The sequence below is a fragment of the Hoplias malabaricus genome, chromosome 12 (assembly GCF_029633855.1).
Source record: "Hoplias malabaricus isolate fHopMal1 chromosome 12, fHopMal1.hap1, whole genome shotgun sequence".
NCBI classification, from domain to species: Eukaryota; Metazoa; Chordata; class Actinopteri; order Characiformes; family Erythrinidae; genus Hoplias; species Hoplias malabaricus.
Genome location: NC_089811.1, coordinates 27478515 through 27499828, shown reverse-complemented (window position 1 = coordinate 27499828; position 21314 = coordinate 27478515). Strand labels below are relative to the sequence as shown.

The following is a 21314-nucleotide window of genomic DNA, read 5'->3' as shown; positions in this document are numbered from 1 at the left end:
TACAAACACCATAACACACTCACCTTCAATATAGAGTGGTTCCACTACATCATGGTTAATGAGCTCAAAATTCTCATGGCCAATCCAGTGCTCTACATTACGCTTACGTCCAGTGAAGAAATTATCTACCACGGTGACCTCATGACCGTCCATCATCAGCTTATCAGTCAGGTGAGACCCCACAAAGCCTGCACCACCAGTGATCTACATCCAAAAAGACAGGTCAAGTCCTGCATACAGTGTGAAATACATTCTTTCTGATACATCAGATACAATCTGATTTTAATCAGATTGTGATCTTTTCTGATGAAGGATTCAGGCAAGGTTTTAATGAGATCACATCTGTTGCCATCTCACAATCAATACGTCTGAACTAGAACACTGGGCGGTTTTAAGAAAATTAAGGGGTACTCTATGTAATGCTCACATTCTCCTGTCCCTGGCATTTATCAGTGTGGAGCAAGACTACATTCAGAGGATTCAGACAGACTGCAGTTCTTTTAATACAGCTTCATTTGACCCATTTATTTAATCAGTATTTCATTGCTACATTGCAGTTAGCTTGAATGTCTGACAGAACATAGGTTAAATGTGGCTTTCTATTATTTTTTTATTCAGAGCAAGCATCATTGTTTGCCTAATGGTTATATTGATGAAACACAACTTTGAGTAGACATAAATACTGGTAAGCATTAGCTGTAGTACTACTGAGTATACATATAAAATTTTAAATAAACACTGAAGTAAAATTAAAATCCATAAAACTATTATCTATACACCATGTCTTCTCCACAGAGTATGTTGATGGTCAAATAAAATATGTACATGAAAGATTATTGATTAATATACTCAGCATCACATTTATTTATTTATAATTATTATTCTTAAAACACCACATTTTTTACTATTTAAAGCAATAATGTGTTGGAACTGACACACCTGGCATATCCATGTTCAGTGTTATGGCAGGGCAATAAAACTTACTGCCATAATACTGACTACTACTGCCTTAAAACAAGAGGAAATCTGCAGGATTGCAAGGAAATTTCTCCTCACCAAAATCCTTTTTCGATCTTTCTCGGACAGGAACTTCACAGGGGGATATCTTTGGGTAAAACTGAAAAATAAAGAAAAGTGTATTTTAAAATACCTCAAATTTCACCTGCTTATGTGTTTAGGAAGGGTTTCTGACAATTTTCACATTAAAGCAGGGCATTATCAGTGGTGTTCTAGAAACAAATTAAAACAGATCAACAGTAGTTAAGTGAATTTGAACTTCAGCATTGAAAAATAAACAGATCACAGCAGAGAAGGCTCAACAGACCCGGCCTTAATAATTCTGTCTGCACTGATTCAGCACGTAGTATTTCCAGCATGAAAACCAAGCTCATGAATCAAGAATTATCCATTCATTGGATAACCCTATTTTTAAATGGCTCTTGCCTAACACTTTGGGTCAGACACTATATCTATGAGAAAGCTTCGGAATAATATGTTAATTGTTTGGTTTTGAACTGTTGAAAAATCCATTCCTGGGGTTCTCTGATATGAATAAAAGGCAAACTGATTGTATTTTTACAGAGCTTTGAAGGTCAAATATGTGAGACAAACAAACACACATTTTGAACATTCTGGAGCTGAGTTGGTCATGTCTTACTGATCACCCAGTTTCATTCTGTAAGATCAGCACATTGTGTATCTATTCAGACCTGTATCAGATTAGTCACAACATTCCTCTTCTCCTATTACACAGGCTTAACTTAAAGCTTTTTATTTGCTAAGAGAACAAAATCTTACACTATTAAACACTCCATGGGTCTCACTGTCTTTGCTGTGGACTAAAATCCTGACCAGGCAACCTTCCCAACACTAACATTTTGTTTGTGTGTAGGGATATGAGCTTGTCTGAAAAGAGGACCAAGAGGGTGGAATCAAATCCGTGTTTAATTTCAACAGTAACACAGAGTGTAGAGTGTACGCTTTGTTACATGTGACCATTTCTCTGCTCTCTAACTTGGAAAATTGCCTTGTGAAAAGTGCCTTGAGATAGGTGCTAAACAAACACACTGTTACAAAATTTTGAAAAACTGCAATTAATATATTAGAAGAACACCAGGTCAGATTTTGATTTTTTTTTTTTTTTTTTTTGCTTGTGGGGCACCCCTAGTGTAATTCATTTTTACAGTATTGTACTGAAATCAATGGGGTTTCCTACCCTCTTCCAAAAGGTGCATAATGAGGTTTCTGCAGTGCTGAGCCCAAAGTAGCAACAACACAGGCTCTATTCTCCTTGTTACAGGTCAGCAAAGCATCACAATGGTTTTGAAGATGTCATTTTTAGGTAAAAAAATTACATAGCATATTACATATGTTGCCCTTAGTTCTTACAATGAGTCTGTATGTGGGTTATGATATTTCTGTAAATTGGCATGTAAAACCACACCTATGTTGTCATCAGATAATTTAAAATACTGAAACATTTTTCCATTTTCTAATTTTCTATATTGGCTATAATAATAATAATATTAGCAATTAGTCCTACCTAAATTAATTAGATTAATTTAAAAACATTAACTAGTTTAAATGAAAAAAAGGTCAACACTTGTCAACACTCCATAAATAAACACAATAAATTACCAGATTGTGTTTTGTGTTTCGCTTGTTAATCTTTTTTATTTCACTGGCATCAAACATCTTAAGGTTTCCATAGATTTTTTTAAAAGTCTGAAAACCAGCACATTTACAAACACTTTTTTCAGCAAACACACAAGCTCAATAAAATTAAACTTGAAGGGAAAAGAAAAAAAATAAATACATATTTAAATATAAATATAAAATGTATGGGCCTTTCAGACAGATATTTAGAACCTTTAAAGATGAAGTATAAACCTACCTAAGCTCAAGGTCTCTTATCTTCTCTCTCAACGGTGCTATAGCCTGTAATGAGATGAAAAGAGAAAAATGAGATGAAAAGAAATGCTTTTTTTTTCAATCTTGTGGAATGCTTTTTCATTCCTTCTCACTGATTTATACTTTGGACCGCCCTGTTCTGCTCTGTTTGACAATCAACTCACACATAAAAACAACTTAGTCTACAAAAAGAACAAAAATGATTTAATTATTTTAAGATGGTTTGGATTTTACAGGTTTGATGAGCAGCAGAATCGCATTATCTGTTGGGAACACTACCAACCTTCTTTCAACACTTATAACAGCAACACAAGATGTTGCTAGACTCCAAGCGTCCACTGCAGTATTCGGCATTACTCCAGACAACAACTTATGTATTTTAAACTTTATTTGGACATCTTGTTAGGCTTTGGTTTCTAGCTTAAACTAGTGTTTTTTTTTTCTTCTTTTCCCACTTTATAAAAAATATTAACATACAGAATAATGGGAAAAATTTTGAACGCCTCAAGGAAAAACAAAACCAAAAAACAACAATATGATCATTAGTTTGTGATGGACTTAATAAAGCTAATAACAAAAACCTAATATTTTTTCACATCATATTGGTTATCTTTTATCACCATTCGGTTAAAATACACAGAAATGTGATCTTTTGTCTATTTCAACCAACCCTATTATTACTATCTATGAAAAAAATTATCAAATGAAAAATTACAAATGGAAGCAACTTATCTGATAAAATAAAAAAGGGGCTAATGAGGTTTAATCTGTATGCACCTCTTTCTACTTTGTAATAAAAAGACCTTACTTCATTAAAATTCTTAATGGAGACCTTAGTGCAAAACACTTTCAACATTTCAGAGTGTGTGCAAAGACTGCTTTCAGGAATTTTTATGTTGTAATTCAGCTTTAAGGAAAATATCAAGCATCAGCAGCTGTGGACAAATGTCATCCTTTTCAAACGCTAGCTCAGACAGTAAAGAAAAAAGAAACCCTGCACCTGCATGAGAAACGCTTTGAACCTTAAGGTCAGGTAGATATGGAGAAAGCAGTTACTGTATCTAATGAGTTCTTTCCACTGATAAGGAGGCACAGACTAGCCACAAAAGTAGCATTAGTGATCACTTGCTTTAATGACTCTCTGAAGCTCATTCTAATTGCAACTATTATCACATGGGCACAAACGTCTAGTCTGAAAAAAGAAACCTTTGCTTCAAATCGAATCTAAAAAGAAAATCTCAATGAAAATATTACATTAACTAGATCAACAGAAACGTGTTAGTATCAACATCTGCCCCCTCTCTTTTTGAAAGTTCAGTTCAAAAACCAAGCACTATCTCTGAAATTGCTTAATTATAGATGATTGAACCCCACAGTCATATGGTACAACCATGTGTGAACAGACAGTGTTGGAACTATTAGTCAAGCCATTCCTCTAAAAAATATGGTTCACACTACTGTTTCAAAAAGTAGAACAGATTCACAAGGTCAATTAAAGCCCCGGGTAACTCATTTTGTTTTGTTTTTTTTTCTTTTTTTTTTATATAAAAAAAAAAAAACACAAAACAAGTAAATTTGTGGCAGAAAATTAGTAGCAGAAGCACATAAAAATGTAATACTAAAGAAAACTAAATATATAGAACAGCAAGAGGGAAAGATCTAATATGAATAAAGACATTAAGAGAGCAAGTGGCAGCTTGTTTTCACCAACCTCATCTATTCTTTGTTCTATCTTCATTTCTCCATGTTCCTGAATAGACCTGTGAGAAGGTGAAAGGAGCAGCTGTTGATTCATCCATACAAATATTTACACACGTTCACATACATACACAAATCTATTCATGCCAAAGAGAGCTTTGCTGAAGTATAGTATTGTACTGCAGGCTCTAATGATAAAACATGAAGCATTTTACCTACTTTAGCTAAAACAAAAAAGGAGGCAGCCAGCGGATGTCCCCTGTGTAAATGAATAAATGTATGCCAACGTTAGTTGGTCAAGGTAATGTTTTTAATGTTTTTGGTTCTAGCAAACTCTAGCAAAACAGTCACATTGCCTTTACACTAGAGCTGTGCCATATCGTCATAATTTTAAAAACACTATAAAAAAAAAACATTGATAAAAGTGATATTCTGACTTGTTTATGTAATGATGTCATGCAGTTACCCATAATAATGGCAAAGATTCATTACATGAGTCGTTTAGGCACAGTGAATTACGTTGGAAAGTGACTCTGAGGTGGAGGGATTTTCCCCAATAAAAGAAAAAGGGGAAGGGACTTCAGTCGTGTGGATGTGGTTTGGTTACAAAATAGCCGATGTACAATAAACCATGTTATTATATGAAAATATTAATTAATTCATTCATTGTCTGTAACCGCTTATCCAGTTCAGGGTCACGTGGGTTATGTGAAAATATATTTAATTTAACTTAATATAATTCATATTAATATAACACTTATTTTGTTGCAAGTGTGTTCTTGAAATTAATGAAAGAACGTTTCTGTGTTTTGTCATATCACCAAGAATATCGTTATATTAATTTGGGGCCATATCACCAACACCTACTTCACACCCATGTTGTCAGCAATGCAGCCTTAGCAACATAATCTGGATTTGCACATTTGTTTAAATCCTTAACAAAATTAATTTTCTGTGATGTTTATTATTTAAATCTTCTTTTATTTTAATTTTATACTTATTATATTCTTATTATGTATTTATTTTTCAGAATATTGTTTAATCTTTTATGGTGTATTGCAAAAGCAAACTTCCCAAAAGCAAGCTTGATACTTTTCTGATGTATACATTACAACATAAAATTTAGACAAGTTGGGACTTTATCGTTTATGAAAGGAGTTAGTAAGACTTTTGAAAAGGAAATAGTAATTATCTGAAAGTGGAAAAAGACAGTACATTTACCTCATATTGGTGTAGGTTCCCCAGACGGCTGAAAAACAAAAAGAAGAATGTAAAAAAATCGTAAGATACAGTTAACACTATGTTACGTTAATACATTCACACACTGAATCTATAACCTTAATGTTGCAACTACTAGCGTTAGCATGATAACACTTTTCCTTTTCAATACCTGTACTCAGCAGTAAAACCCTGAGCAACAACAAATATTAAACTGATTTTTTAAAACTATATACAGTACTACAGACACTGACTTTCTAATACATACATAGCTTGATTTATTACAGACAACAGTATGTATCTGGAGTATACCAATTTAATTAAAAGTCATCAAATCAAAAAGCTTAGACACCTAATTAAATCTGACAAATAACAGCCCAGAGCTGAAACGCTTGAAGGAAAAACACATAATCACCATTATGCAGACATGCTTCAATGGAGGTTAACAACTATATATGCCCAGTGATACTCAATAAAAATATTCCATATATTCAAAAGTGCGTCTTGTTCCTACACTCATTGTCCATTCTTTCAGTTCCACTGACAACACATGGGCACTTTGTAGCTCTACAATTACAGAGTGTAGTCCATTGTTATACATACATTGTTTACCCACCACAGAGCAGGTAAGATATGTGTGACAACAGCCCTACTGTGTCTGATCCACTCGTACCAATGTACACACCACCACCAAATGCAGCAACACAAAACACACCAAACTGTGTTCAGCAGCATGAAGAATGAACAACCAGCGAAATAATGCCAGCTCTGTGAGGGTCCTGTGGGGATTCTGAACTTATGTTTGTAAGGCAAACCCCTGCAAAAGCATCTTAAAAGGAAATTCAATTGACTTGCTAATCTTCTTTATAATTGTTTTTCTACCTTCTTCAGGGTGTTTTGAATAGAAATTACTCCTTGTTGAAACCATTTAAAATGACTCTAAATGAAAAATTTTGCAGTCCCTATAAAAACATTCATTTAGAGGCTTATAAGTGGAGAGAATGAATGGTGCTTTCAGGAATGTGTGTCAGATCAACACAATATTTTGTCAAGTTCACTTTCCAACCACCTGCATCATAAAATCCAGCCATGCTGCAAGGGCCCAAACAAAACTGTAACAGTAATTCAGATAAATATTCTGACCCAAACACAAGCTACACAGGTTTAACACTAGTGTGTACCACCAGGAGGAATAAACACAGTGGTGTATACGAGCATGCAGAGCTGTATTCCTCAGTACGATTTATGACTGCCATTATTGATTATACTAGCAATAAGTAACTAGTGATCCCACAAATGGCTCCCAAGTGGCACAACCATCTAAACTTGCCGGGACACAACAAGCTCAATTCCTGGTCATGCTACGGGCATCCATGGACAGGAATCCAAGAGTGCATAACTGGTCTTGCTGTGAAATGCTAGTCAAAAGGCATTTCTTGGGGTGAGCCAGGCATAAGAAAGAGGATAATCTGAAATATCAAAGAACATCCAAAAATTGCATGAAGCACATATTCTATTAGACAGTTTAGAATACTTGGAGCAAGTCTTAATACATTAGATTGTATAAGTAAAAATAATTTATTCCTTATATAGCCTATACCTTACAGATATTTGAAGTAGGTGGTTAGAATTAGTCTTCAAGATATTATATTAATTGTGTATTATATTTCTTTATGAATAAAATGTCTATTTATAATAGACAAACAGGCAGACAATACAGATAATTGTGTACTATATTCTCTACTAAACAGTATAACTGTAAACACTGTATATTTTTATGTAAAGTAAATATAAATTTTTCTTGTTCATTCATTTGAGGATTACAAAAATTACAAAACCAAAAAGCATGTCTGTAGATTATTTTTGCCACAATTTTGAAACAATCAGTTAAAGATAATAATAAAAAATAAAGTTAAATATAATAATAAAAAATAAAGTTAAACATAATAACTAAAAGAGAGTTCACTTAGGTTTGGGTGTTATAATAGTAACCCAGGGGCTGTTTTTCAAAATTATGACGTGTGTAGTGTGTCAAATTTCTGTTCTGTGTACAAGTTAGGTACAAGGCCAAATAGTTTAATTATGTGAATTTAAGAGAGCTCTCAGAATGTAGATAAAAACTATATTTACATGTCTTCAAGATAAGCAAATTGGATATTATTCAATATCACAAATTCTTATCAGAATTCCAGAGGTCAGCTCTAGTGCTTGTTATCGCATTCAGCTCTGGACTGTTAATAGCAATGTCATAGAACAATCTCTCCCTTTCAGACAATACAGTATACGTCTCTGTATACAGTTTATGATTCATAAACACTATAGCTAAGCATATAACACAAATACTATTCCATTAAATACTGAGATTATATGATTTGTTTCATCATGGATAAGATTTAATTCAGGTCTGATCCAGTATTTTTTAATCAAATTAAGTTCAACGTGTACTGATGAGTCTTTTGTTAATTTAAAAAAATAAAATAAAATAAAAAATCCCACAAATAACAGTGTGACTTAGTGTTGGGTAAAATGATGACAAAATACTGCAGTGATGTGTATAATCATGACATTATACTGCAGTATATGGAAAAGTTGTATTTGAAGATGAAAACAACATAAATTAATAGTCAAATTTATTTTCCACATCTAGTTAACTGCAGTGAGAGTTGTTCCCTTTAAGACAAGAACACCAACAGAATGATCCCTAAAGACTTTATAAGGTCACAGACCACAGACAGGAGAGCCCACAGCTCCTGTCATCACTGTTTGGAGATATCCCATGCTGAAAGGAAGAGCAGAAAGAAACACAATGTCCTGCAAAATTTTGAATCTAGAGGCAATTAAAGCTCCCCCTTTGCAAACTACCAAAAAATTAAACCTCACTCTGTGCAAATTCCACACTATTTAGCTTTTCATGTTTCATTTCTACTTTTGTTTATTTTGACATAGTTACTGTACACGTGACATAATGAAATATGTACTACAGAGAATTAAAGTGATATTGCTTCTAGCGTGCTCTATTTGAGAGTTGTCATATAATGAAAAAAGACCAGATACTGTAATGTTTTTGTGAGTATTGCAATTTTTAATTTAGTCTAAATACATAAGCATTTATTTTAACATTACACTTCCCATATGGGCTTTCTGTATGTTTGACTCGATACTTGACCTGGATTCTAGCCTAAAAAATACATGTTCTGACTCAGACTCCAGCCTAAAGACTTGTGACTTGACTCTGGCTTGTATTTTGTGACTTGTGAACATCTCTACTTCATAGGGATTTTTTAAGGTTAGTTTTAGAAGAGCATAAACACTGCCTCCAAATGTGATGGAAAATTTTTATTTCAGTAAAACAGACCAGTAACTTAGAAGTTATTTTCATATCCTGTCTCAAATGAATGCATGCGACCAGAAAAGGTGCTCTCCTGAGCTAGCATCAGCCTTTACACAGCCTATTTAACAAAACAGCCCGATGCAGGCTAGGCTCACACAGACACTGTTGGGTTGTATGTGTGTGAGGAGTAGGAATTGCACTAAATCTGACTTTTAAAAAATCAAATTTAATACATAACTGTTATACATCATAGCAATATGTACAATCTGGCTCTCTAAACAACGAAAGGCCTCAGTTTCAAGATTTAACATTAAATAATAATTACAAAACCCCCATGTACATCAAGTGCAGTAAAATCAGTTTTAAACAACAGCAAGGACACACTGCCCTTACAATCTCCAGAACAGTGCCTGTCTGAACTGATGAGATTGCTGTTGTAAATACATTACATTGCTGTTAGTTATAATATTCAACTCAACGACATAACAAACCCGAAAGCTGAACATTAAACTAGTAACAAACAAGATATAAACATGCGAAGGGGCTGGCTGCAGACATGCACACTCTGTCTAACATGCAGTCTATTTATGACATCAGTGCACTCTCTGCCACAGAAACTATACTATGTTGTATCAGTTAAGGAATATATTTGCACTTTATGTGTACAGCCGGTGTGAAAGACTACACTAACTTAAGCAGTTTTCAGAAACGTTGGTTAATACATTGAAAAATTTGACTGAGCCCAAGATTTAATACTATTTAACCTCATATTTGTACAAAATGTAATAAACTTTAAGCTTGGTATAAGTATATGAAATTAGACAGAATAAAATCATAGCATGTCTCGTATAAATTTCAGTAATGACACAAGGATTTAAAAAATTAATTAAACAAGTAAATCCTGTCACTCTTACGACTGGCATTCTTAAAACATAAATATATATATATATATATATATATATATATATATATATATATATATATATATATATATATATATATGAGAGAGAGAGAGAGAGAGAGAGAGAGAGTTATAATGAGAATTATAGTTTATGACTAGAAGAAAAATTCTAATGGTGATAATAGCAAACTGAGTGCAGCAGGCTCTCACTAACGTTAATCTGTGCCTCAATGCAAAAAAAAATCTCCATTCTGGGAAAACTGTTTTTCTTTTGAGGATATTTAACAGCACAGCTTCTACAGACAGTACGGTTGTTTGTACCGCTTGCTGGACATTTGCGTCATGTGGGCGCCTGTACAGTTTCTCACTTTCCCAGTATTCACTGCAGTGAAGCCTACCAGGAAGTGACACGATTGACTAAAGGTTTCCCCATTGAAAACAGCGGCATCACTGGGTCCAGTTTATATATATATATATATACACTGTTAATAACAGATAATACACCGAGCACACGTGAACCAGGCACGTTCCAACAGATACATAGTTACTCTATACTGATAATAATGGAAAGAAATTGTCTTAACAATAATAATATAATAATAATAAAAATACCACAAAGATAAGTCACTGGGTCTGTTTTACTGGCAGAAACAGTAAGTTACTCTGCTCGGCTGCATGAAGCAGTTAGTGGAATTTCTCTAGCTGTCATCATATAGCACTAGAACTTTCAAAAATAATGACACTGTTATATACAGCACCAGAAGTCAATAAATATGACACAGTTTATCTCTCGACTTCTTAAGCAAAAACAACTAAACAGAACTATTCTGCTGAGCTGTTTCTAACATTGGGCCAGAGAGTGCACGTGATGTCATGGAGGCAGAGAGTGCATCTGGCAGGTAGTGCATGTCTACAGCCAGACTCTATTACACAGGACGCTGTTGGCTCCACTCACTGAGTCGTTCGCCAACTCGTGCATACACGGTGCCACTAAGGGCAGTGTGTACACAAATAAACCACAGCTTCATGGAGGTGTTCTAATTAGAGGTGTAAAGCTGACAGAATTAACGGTAACTTTGCCATGCTTTGTTGTAAGTAGGTTGCTGTAGTGTGTAAGGCTGTTTTTGGCTTCGTTCAAGACTATGTTGACAAAGGCTGAATACATACGGAGTGGTGGGTTTGTCTATAACCACATTTATCCAAAAAAACCAAATATCTGAATCTCAAAATTATAAACAGAATTCCTACCCGCTATCTGAATATTCGGGGCCCAGTCCTAGTTAATAGAGAAGAAACATTTCAGCTATGCTCTTGGAACTGCATAAAATGTGGATAAACTGGTTAAATCTATTTTGTATTTTGTATCACTGCATTTGGGTGAGGCTGGAGGATCATGTAAAGCTGTCAACATGTGTATCAGAAATTTTCTTTACTAATTTCAGAAGAAGTGTTTTACACTTGTGAATTAATGAAATATTCAGATTTGAAAAATTCACATCCATAAACTCCTAAAATGCACTTAAATGATGTTGTATAAAGGTAAACAAAAGGGACTCAAGAGTTTAATGGGACACACTTTGAATCATATCCCTTTAGCTATGTACATAACTTTGACTAAACATGATGCAGCACTGTGTTCAGCCGAGCTGGAAGCTGCATTAAAGTGTTTTACTTGCCACTCAATGTCATTCATTTGTTTTATACTTATTACTAATTTTTTTTTATCATTACATTTATATAGCGCTTTTCTAGATACCCAAGGACGCTTTACAACCAACACTGCACAGAACACCATTCCATTAAACATTCAATCCACACACACACACACACACTGGCAGCCAAATGTGCACAGTGTACTCTCAACCAGGAACAACCATCCACCTGGAGGACTGCATCAGGCAATAGGGATTCGCCCAGGATATAACGCCAATCCATATCTGGGCACACACACACACACACACCCATATTCACTCACACACATACAGACATTCATTCGCATACACACTCATCCTCCAGGTTTTTGAACTGTGGGAGGAAACCAAAGACCTCGGAGGATACCCACACAAACACAGGGAGAACATGGAAACTTCACCAAGTGGAGCTATATAAGTCTTTCTGCGACCCACAAGCCTTTAATTACCTGATATTTTAAAACACAGAAAAAAGTCAGTTAATCTGTCCTTATAACTCACCCCAACACACAGGACACATCAGACTTTTACTGAATTTTCAAATATGAAGCTGGTGAAAACACTAATGAGCCTTGTAACTGCAAATATCCAAAATTCAGATATAAATATCACAGCTATCTGTCTCCACAGTACATCAAGTGTACACACATTAAGATTCAATGGCCTGCTATTATTTTGGATGAGAGCGTATATACAGAAAGAAATATACGAGAAAGTCTATAAATGAACTATTAAGAGGAGGGGCAAAACATTAAATATTGATGTCCAAAGTCCAAAGAAGAGGAAAAAAAAAGAATGAGTTGGTCAAGTAAAGACCAAAATAAAATGTTCAGCACCTTGGAGAGCAACAGTGTTTCAGGATAATGAGGATCACATTTTCAAATACATTCCACTGCTGTGAGCAGATTGTCATATCAAACTTCACTGAAACACCGTTTCTAAACTGGGGAGTCGGGTATCTATTTACAAATGTATTTATATTTTTATCATTAATCATAATTTATATGATTTCACAAAAAAAGCAACATTATATAATACCAAAATTTGTATAGAACCTGCACAGTGCCATATTCTAATGAAAAAAATAATAATAATTTGACTAAATCACGCTTTGTCACAATACATGGTAATAAAGACTAATAAAGTTAAAATATGATCAATAAAATCTAAATCAAAATATAAAATAATGATTTACATAGTAAACAGTCATTAGGGGCCTGCAGCCAATCTTTTAATTAAATGTATTTTTTTAATTTAACAGTGCCTTTTGTGTATGTGTTCTTATTTAGTGAAATATAATTATACATTTCACACTGCAGTTGTAGGTCACCAGAAAAAAATTTATTTCCTAAGATGTAAATGTACCTGATTTAATATAATAATGTGTAATACCTCCATGAGCACCAATAACAGCTGCCATTCTATTTGCTATGGACTGGACAAGTCTCTTAATGTAAACATAAAGGTTCAGCAACACTTCCATCAAAGAATTGCTCAGTTCAGACAGATTTTGTTGATTACTTCCCAGGCATTTTACTGGTTGTTCCAGCTAGTCCTACATATTTTCAAAAGGATTCAAATCAGGGGATTTTACGGACCAGTCCATACGTGCTCCTGATGATCATCATACCAATCAGTCACATTTGTAGCCCTGTCAATGTAAGAATTCTCATCTTGGAATACAGGGGAAGGAATGATGTTTTCCTCTGTAAGAAGACGAGCAAAGGCATATCCTCGTTGCTCACTGTAGTCACTGTGGTTCAAATTTACTGTCACCTCAATGAAGGCAGCAATTTCTGCTTAATTAAAACATCCCCAGGACATTAGAGCCTCTGCTGGCTTGCCCACCACGCACTCAGTCCTCACTGAAGGCTTTCTGAGGACTACAATAAACACAGTGATAGAATCATTCACATACAGGTAGAATCAGATTCACCTCATCCAATAACATTTTTTTAGTCAACATTCCCAATTTGTAGAATGCAGTTTTTGTGTCTCCATACCCACGGTAACTGGGCAGAAATGAGCAAAATCCTCTTCTCCATATGTTCATGGTATTCAGTACCCTGTAGAGTGTTCTTTTAGAAATTTTATAAATTTATAGTGTTGACTTCTAGAAGCAGGTCTTGCCTGGGAGCAAAGCGATTTTTACTCACTAGCTGTGAAACACAACAGCAGTCCCTGTCCATCAGTGGTCTCTGTCCATCAGTTTGTCTTTCTGATAGAATTGAGAGAAGAAATTGCATGTAGACTGGGATTTTAGCCATTGCTGGTTGACGTGCATGAGGGTACATGTCGATGCAGTTCAAGACACCTTCAAATTCACCTACTTCCTTCAAACTACGGCCTTTGGCAGGTCCATCACTTCTTTTTGCCAATCAGTATAATCTGCTTTGTGACCCACGAGTCCTGTCACACACCCTGCGGGTATTTATAGCCCAATCATCTTCGCACAATGCCTGCAAACACTTCATATTTCTCAAAACATTTCACGAATGTGTTACAGAGTTGTATTCTCTTACACAAACGTGTTGCACAACAGGCAGCATCACTGAAACACACCACCAAAATGAATATATAACGCCCTGCAGTGGACTGGCTTCCTTTACTCTGTGTGTTTCTTGCTTTTTGCTGTTGTGCTATTTAACAAATAGCTGTCATGCCGTGAGTGTTCTGCCATGAATTGGCTGCAGGTTCTCATCCATGTGGATGATGCACATCAGTGAGGGTTGAGGCCATTTCCTAATATTCCAAAGATGGGAGTCTAGAAAAGCACTAATTAAATGAAAGTAATTAAATCAAATATAAAAGCTATCTAATCTGCAAATTGTTTCAGTTACTTAAATTTAATCTGACAGCTGGATGGAAACCTGGCAATTGATGCAGCGTATTTCAATTCCTGACACATACATCTATGAACTTTCACATTTACAGATGAATGACAGCTGTGTACTTCACAAAACAAGAGCCACTGATGATTTATGAATGATTTATGATTAAACATTAGGGAATAAACTGGTAGTGCCAAAGTAAGTGGGAGTTTAGCACGCCTTATTACAACTATCAACTATCCAATAAAATTTGAAATGTTCTTTTTTCACAAACACACTGTTTTTTTCTTTAGTGACTGTTTACAAGAAAGAAATACCAGGTGACTACACCGATTCACCCCTAACACCTACTGCTTGATAAATTCTGCTTTAAAGAGGAGGTTTCTGACAAAGCAAGAATGTACAACATTCCACTATAATATTATGAATACTAGTTATTGACCAATATATCAGCCGGCCGATAAATCGTGCTGATTTTTTGCATTTTTTAAATAATCAGCATCGGCCAATATATTAGCGCAAGAGGCCAATATTTACCCAATGACACACAGGTAATGTTGTGGGCAGCTCCGTCATTCTGGCTGTTAGAGCGCCCCTTGCGTCAATTTTGCCATCTTACAGGCAGACATCATTGAGCACAAGTACAGGAGTACGAGCCGCCGACCTGTAGCTGAATGCGGTCTCATCAGAGAAAACGGTATGAATTATTTTCTCTTCTTCAGCTATCACTATTTATCATGACTGCTGTCATAAACAACTGCGCTAATAGTTGTAACTTAGAAACCCAGCCTTATTTAGCCTCTTATTTTGCTCATTAGTCGGCGGCGCCTATGAAAAAATCCCATGCGATAAATAAGTATTTTTGCTGTTATTGGAAACTGTTATGAAAAAATTTGAGTCAATGTGTACATATCATACACCAATCGGACGGACAGACTCTCAGGATCACGAGGATATACACTAAAATGTAAGAATTGAAGCCGAAAAAATAAGACGATCCAAATTTCAGGTTTCTTCCTCATCAATGACAAAACTGCTGTTTCTCGAAGCCTGAAGATCCCACAAGCAGCTCACACACAAAGTTAACACAGCAGCGCTTACCTTAGATCCCTTCAAAACAAAACAAAATCTGAGTCTCTCCATCAAACCGTTCGTGAGTAATCCTCATGTTTGTGTCAAGTTTACTGGCCAAAAAATAGTACACTTTTTCAAAAAATAATTAAAACATGATCCCCGTGGACCCATGTTACACCTACTGCCGCGTAGCTAAGGCTCTCAACTTTCCAACGACATGTCAATCAAGTCTTTAGACCAATCAGGGGCAGAGTTATGGCGCTGCGCACCCAAAGAGGAGGAACAAACACGCAGCAGAGCGCATATGTTTTCAGCGCCTGACAGACTCAAACGGTTCTGTTTGGCAGCTACAAGCTCCACAAACAATAATCAAGTGAATAAACATGTTTCAAAACTTAGATGTCTTTTACTAGTTACATTTCCCCCACTGAGGGCATTTAAATGCAGCAGGGGGTGTGGGGGAGGTTGCCTTGCTCTACAGCCAATCAGAGTGCAGCTCTCGCCTTTAACATGTCAGAAATTTAAAGGAACCCTGTATTCAGTGAGAAACAAATGTAAACATCAGAAATAAACTCAGTACATCAGAATAAAACACACCATAACTAAGGGTTTTTACTGTTTGGTGAGGTGTAAATGGTCACTTGGTGAGGGACAGGAGACTAGTTTCTCATAGAAAGTAAAGGAAAACACTGTACGATGTTGACATTAGCGCTAGACAAGATATATACACTGTAATTTTGCAGTAAAAGTAATCATTTTCCTTATGGAGAGCTCGGGGTCTAAAGAGACACTTGCAGAGGCCATCTGTCCACTGTCTGCTCCAGCTTCAATAACTTCAAATCAGTATGAGGTATCAACTCCAAATTTTACCTGATGAAAATAGAACCCTGGAAACACAAGTTTAAAAAGGAAAAAGTAATTGTGGGACTGGAACTCTTCAGTTTATAGTCACTAACATTTTTTTTTTTCAAAACTAAGACAAGCGCCTACACTTTTTTGTGATTTTCATAAGCTTTTGACCACTTCATATATATTTCAGGACCTCTAAATGGTTTCTTTCACAAATTTGAAGGGTCTTCTGTAAAAATAAATCATGATAATGCCTCTAGTTTATTGGGATGGGAACATCGGTTTTACATATGGGCCATCGGCCACTACTGCTGTCTAAAAATCGGCATCGGCAATCAAAAAACCCTTATCGGTCGATCACTAATGACTACACCCTTTTTTCTACACTGACTGTCCATTAGAAGTTGTATGTGGTCCCAGCCTCTCCTGTACCCAGCAGTACGACTTTATAGTGCATCATTGCTAGGAAACATTAGAATGGTAGAAAAAATGTGATACAACACAATCCTAAACCACTCTACAATTAAAACATACATCTACAAAAATAAAAGATATCAAAATAAAACAATAATAAATCATTTTATTAGTGACACAGCTCTAGTGACTCATTATTCCTTATGCCTCCACAGATTGCTAAGCATGGCAGAGATGTACTCTGTGTCCTGTAAACCCATCACATGTGCAACCAGATTTACAGAGGACCACTAATAGTGATTTATATCCACAGGTTTCCTTTAACCTTGTAAACAATTACAACCCTGTAAAAATGTGTGAATGTGACACCCTGCGATGGTCTGGAGCACTGTCTAAAGTGTGGGTTATTTCTGCCTTGTGCCCAAAGATTTCAGGTAGGCTCTGGACCCACAGAGACCCCAAACAAGATAATTTTGCTGTATGTTGTTGCAAATTAATTGCACTTAAAAAAATAAATTAATGAATTATCATTATAGAAAGATTTCTTAACATTGTTCAAGAATGAAAAATATGACCATTTTGACTTTGGCACAATGTTCTTTCAAATATAAAACCACTTTCCCTATTTTCTAAATCATATTTTATGACATACTGAAAGTCAGTATATGAATTATAAAAGGTGACTTAGTTGCGAAAGGTGCAAAAACAAAAAAGCAATTTATTATTTCCTCTATAATAACAAAGCAAATCTAAATTAATTTGTTCACCTTTGGGCAGCAAAATGTTCATCAATCAGCTTCGGCAATGACATGAATTTTCACCACCAATCATCCTCTGCAGAATTATGGTGACAAACATGGTTATTATTTATTTGTTTGTTTGTTTTTATTATTTTATTATGCCAGTCAAGTGAATGTTAGTCACTTCTTAGCATTACAAAGCCTTTACAATTAGCTACATACTAATTACACACTTCTTTAATGGTGGTTTCCTTATTTGTTTATTTAAGAATGATTCAGTTTGCTGGACCAGTTAAAGTCATAATGAAAAACTCTATGCCAGTGAAAGAGATAGACTCAAGTTTTAACCTAGAACCTACTTCTCTATCACTCCTGAGGTCAGCTAACTGTGGCTATCCACAGCTTGCTTAGCCATTGGATACATTCAAATATTTAATTTTTAATAAATACCTTCATACCCTTCAGCATATTCCTATATTCATAAAACATGTTGATATCTGTCATAGAAATGTAGAATTCAGAGTTGTCACAAATAGCTTAAACGTGTTTGGGAACTAAAATAAGGCTGGGTGAGGAAGCTACAAACATGAAACAACATTCCCTATTGATGAGAACAGAGCTGGACACACGCACAGTGACACACACCCCTTTTAAAGAAAGTACACCTTTGAATGACTAGAGAAATTTAGCATAAAAGTTATGCAATATCACAATTGTATATTATCCCACACCAAATTTTCTGACCCTAATATTATTGTATGTCCAGCAACAACATTTAAGATGTGCAAGTGTTGAAGCTAAAGCACTAGATGTTGAATTCCAATAAAGGTGGTGCGGGGGGGGGGGGAGATAAACACACAAAATAAATATGTTTTATTTAACCATGTATCAATGCCAATATTTTTAAACAGAAAACTAAATCAATATCATTGAAGATCCCTACGCTTCATTTAAAACTGAATTAACCAATGTTGCAGTCTTATTCTATATGCTGTGCGCTGTACAGAAAAAAAAAAAAGAACAAAATGAGATGTAAATCTCAGTCAGTTCCACTAAGCCATATTTACACAAACAGCGTATGCACATTAGCACAAGTTGTGTTATGATGTTTATATATGGTACGAAAAAACAGAAAGAAACAGGTTTGACCACACACCAAATAGCCTTTATAGTGAAAACAAGTCCATCCAGTTCAAAGACTCCCATGGCAACCAGAAAACAAAATATAAATTAGATTATAAATATGAAACAAACTACATATATGAAATAGCTGTGTAATTTACTTTAGTAATTTAACATTAACATTGCAACATACACACACACACACATATATATATATATATATATATATATATATATATATATATATATATATATATATATATATATATATATGAATGAGAGAGAGAGAGAGAGAGAGAGAGAGAGAGAGAGAGAGAGAGAGAGAGAGAGAGAGAGATGGCAATTGGTTGTTTTGGCGGCTATATTTGCATTGTAAACCTTGTGATTCTTGTCTCTTCCTGATTGATTCTTCCTGCATAAAATATCAGTGTTTATAATAAGATAAAGGTTCTGAGAAAATGCTTGTAAAGATAGACTATACATTTACATCTATAGTTGACATCTAGACTTTGAAGCTCTAAACGTTTCTCACTTTCAGCTTAACAAAGATAAGGTAAAGGTCAAAACCTGTTCACCTAAGTTTACTGCAGCTGAGCAATGCTTCCTATAACCACTCAACAAAAACAAGTAGCTCCACTTCTGTACATTGCAGGATTCCACATCAGAACTCTGTGAATGACACTGTTTCCTATCTCCTACTGAATGGTGGTGTGTGTTAGCTGAATGTGGAAAAAGTGTAACTGTAAGAGTGTCTACTCACAGGCGATGTATGCGATGAGAGCGAGGGCTATGAGGAGCTTCATTATTCTTCTATTTATTACTGTTATCAGCCAGGTCATCCGCATCATCATCCACAAAATGCAGCATTGAAGCGGGAAGCCGCGGCGCAGCGAGCCTCCTCACAGCTGTTACAGCATTATTAATACAGTCCGAGCGAGCTTCTGGGGAAAAACTCACATTCATTCATAAAAATATCCACTTAAACTGCTCTTAAACGATCGGTGCAGGTCAGTGGCTCGAATACAAGGTGCCAAAAACGTGTCCAAAGTGGAGAACTAACCTGAGGCTGCTTTAAGCTGAAACTATCCGAGCGAAACAGGGAGTTTTAAACTGAAGAGTGGAAGAAGACCGTGACAGTGACAGTTCAAGCTGCTGCTGATAGTGAAGCTAGCGAGCTACTCGCTAACTTTCCCTCAAAACTGCACTTCCTAACACGTTTCCTCGGCAGACGACTCGCTTATGTAACGATACGGAATAAGTAATTTGTCTTAACCATCGAGACTTTCTCTATTCCGCAGCTTATAATAAAAACAGTGCCATTCCTCTCTGCTCCAAGAACAAGTTCTCGACTGTTAGCTCGCTAACGTGAGTTCAACAAGCGCTGGCACCACTGAAGACATTTCGCGTCCTAGTGCCAAAAACACCTCTCGTTTTCCATCTATAACCGTCTAATAACTTACGCAACAGTCACATTTCACCGGCGAACTACTTTCTGAACAAACTCGCTGTCTATTTTTAACTTAAATCAAAGAAAAGGAACGCTGCGTTGTTTCTGCGAGTGGGCCGAGCACAACACGAGCGATGAATTCGGCTATCGACTCATTCACCTGCCGCGGTAGCACAAACACAGCATTTGAGAGAAAAATAAGTTTCAGTGTATTTTTAAAGCAGGTACGGGGTCAACCGCACATTTAGTGGTTTATTTATTCTTCCCTGGACAAAAATGTAAAATTAGTGTTTCAACAGTATATATGTAAAACAGTGTGTTGTCAGATGAAAGTAATCAAGTGCAGATCTATTCACCATGAGAACAGAGCCCCTTTCATACAGAGCAGACAGCGCGGCAATATACGATAAACCTTTTAATTCAGAGGCCGCTTCTCAAATGGCACCTTAAGCCCTATATAGTGCACAAGTCACAAATTAGTGCTTCTTATATTAGAATAGTCTCTGTGAGAGTCCGACCACTGAAGAACAGAGCAAAAAGGTGCCTAACAAAGTATGCAGAGCAAGACATGGACTACACTCTGTAACTGTAGATAAGCACATAGTCTGCATGTTTGGGGAGTAGAGCTGATAAAATGGAAGATGAGTGTAGAAAAAAGTAGGTCATTGTAATGTTTTGGCTGATCAGCATAAAGTCAATAGAAAGGAAGTAACACTTAATAACTGTAAATGCTTCAACCTGGGAACCATAAAACACTTTTTTAAACCTTTAGCCACCATCAGTTATCACTGTAAATGCAAAGTTGGTTTATATTGGACATTTCAACCAGAAAACTCAGGATACACAGCTTTAAGTCTCAGTGCATTCAAATCAATATTTTAAGAGCTGAAAAAAAATATTAATGATAACTTAATATTCACACTGATATTAATATACATATTATGCAAGTTTATAAATACCTATTTGGATGTAGCTTTTGAATGTTAATTCAGCTTTGCTTCATTAGGTTTAAAGAATTATGAGAAACCCACCTCTTGGGGGAAAAAAATTGTTCAAAACTGACAAAAATATTTCAGATAATTTCTGAT

The 21314-nt window shown here is 35.6% G+C and overlaps 1 protein-coding gene across 2 annotated transcripts in view; it reads right to left on the bottom strand.

The window, feature by feature from the left end:
* uxs1 (UDP-glucuronate decarboxylase 1) overlaps positions 1 to 20370 on the bottom strand; it is a 36597-nt gene extending 16227 nt beyond the window's left edge. The window contains exons 1-7 of one of the 2 annotated variants that reach the window (XM_066686498.1): positions 19840 to 20370; positions 19540 to 19720; positions 5830 to 5857; positions 4622 to 4670; positions 2894 to 2937; positions 1057 to 1117; positions 24 to 204 (exon numbers count right to left, since the gene is read on the bottom strand). In XM_066686498.1, the coding sequence (XP_066542595.1) occupies positions 24 to 204; positions 1057 to 1117; positions 2894 to 2937; positions 4622 to 4670; positions 5830 to 5857; positions 19540 to 19630 (454 nt within the window). In that variant the 5' untranslated portion in view covers positions 19631 to 19720; positions 19840 to 20370. Of the gene's footprint in view, positions 1 to 23; positions 205 to 1056; positions 1118 to 2893; positions 2938 to 4621; positions 4671 to 5829; positions 5858 to 19539 lie in introns of both variants that reach the window. The other variant, XM_066686497.1, reaches the window with a different exon arrangement.
* Positions 20371 to 21314: the final 944 nt, after the last annotated feature.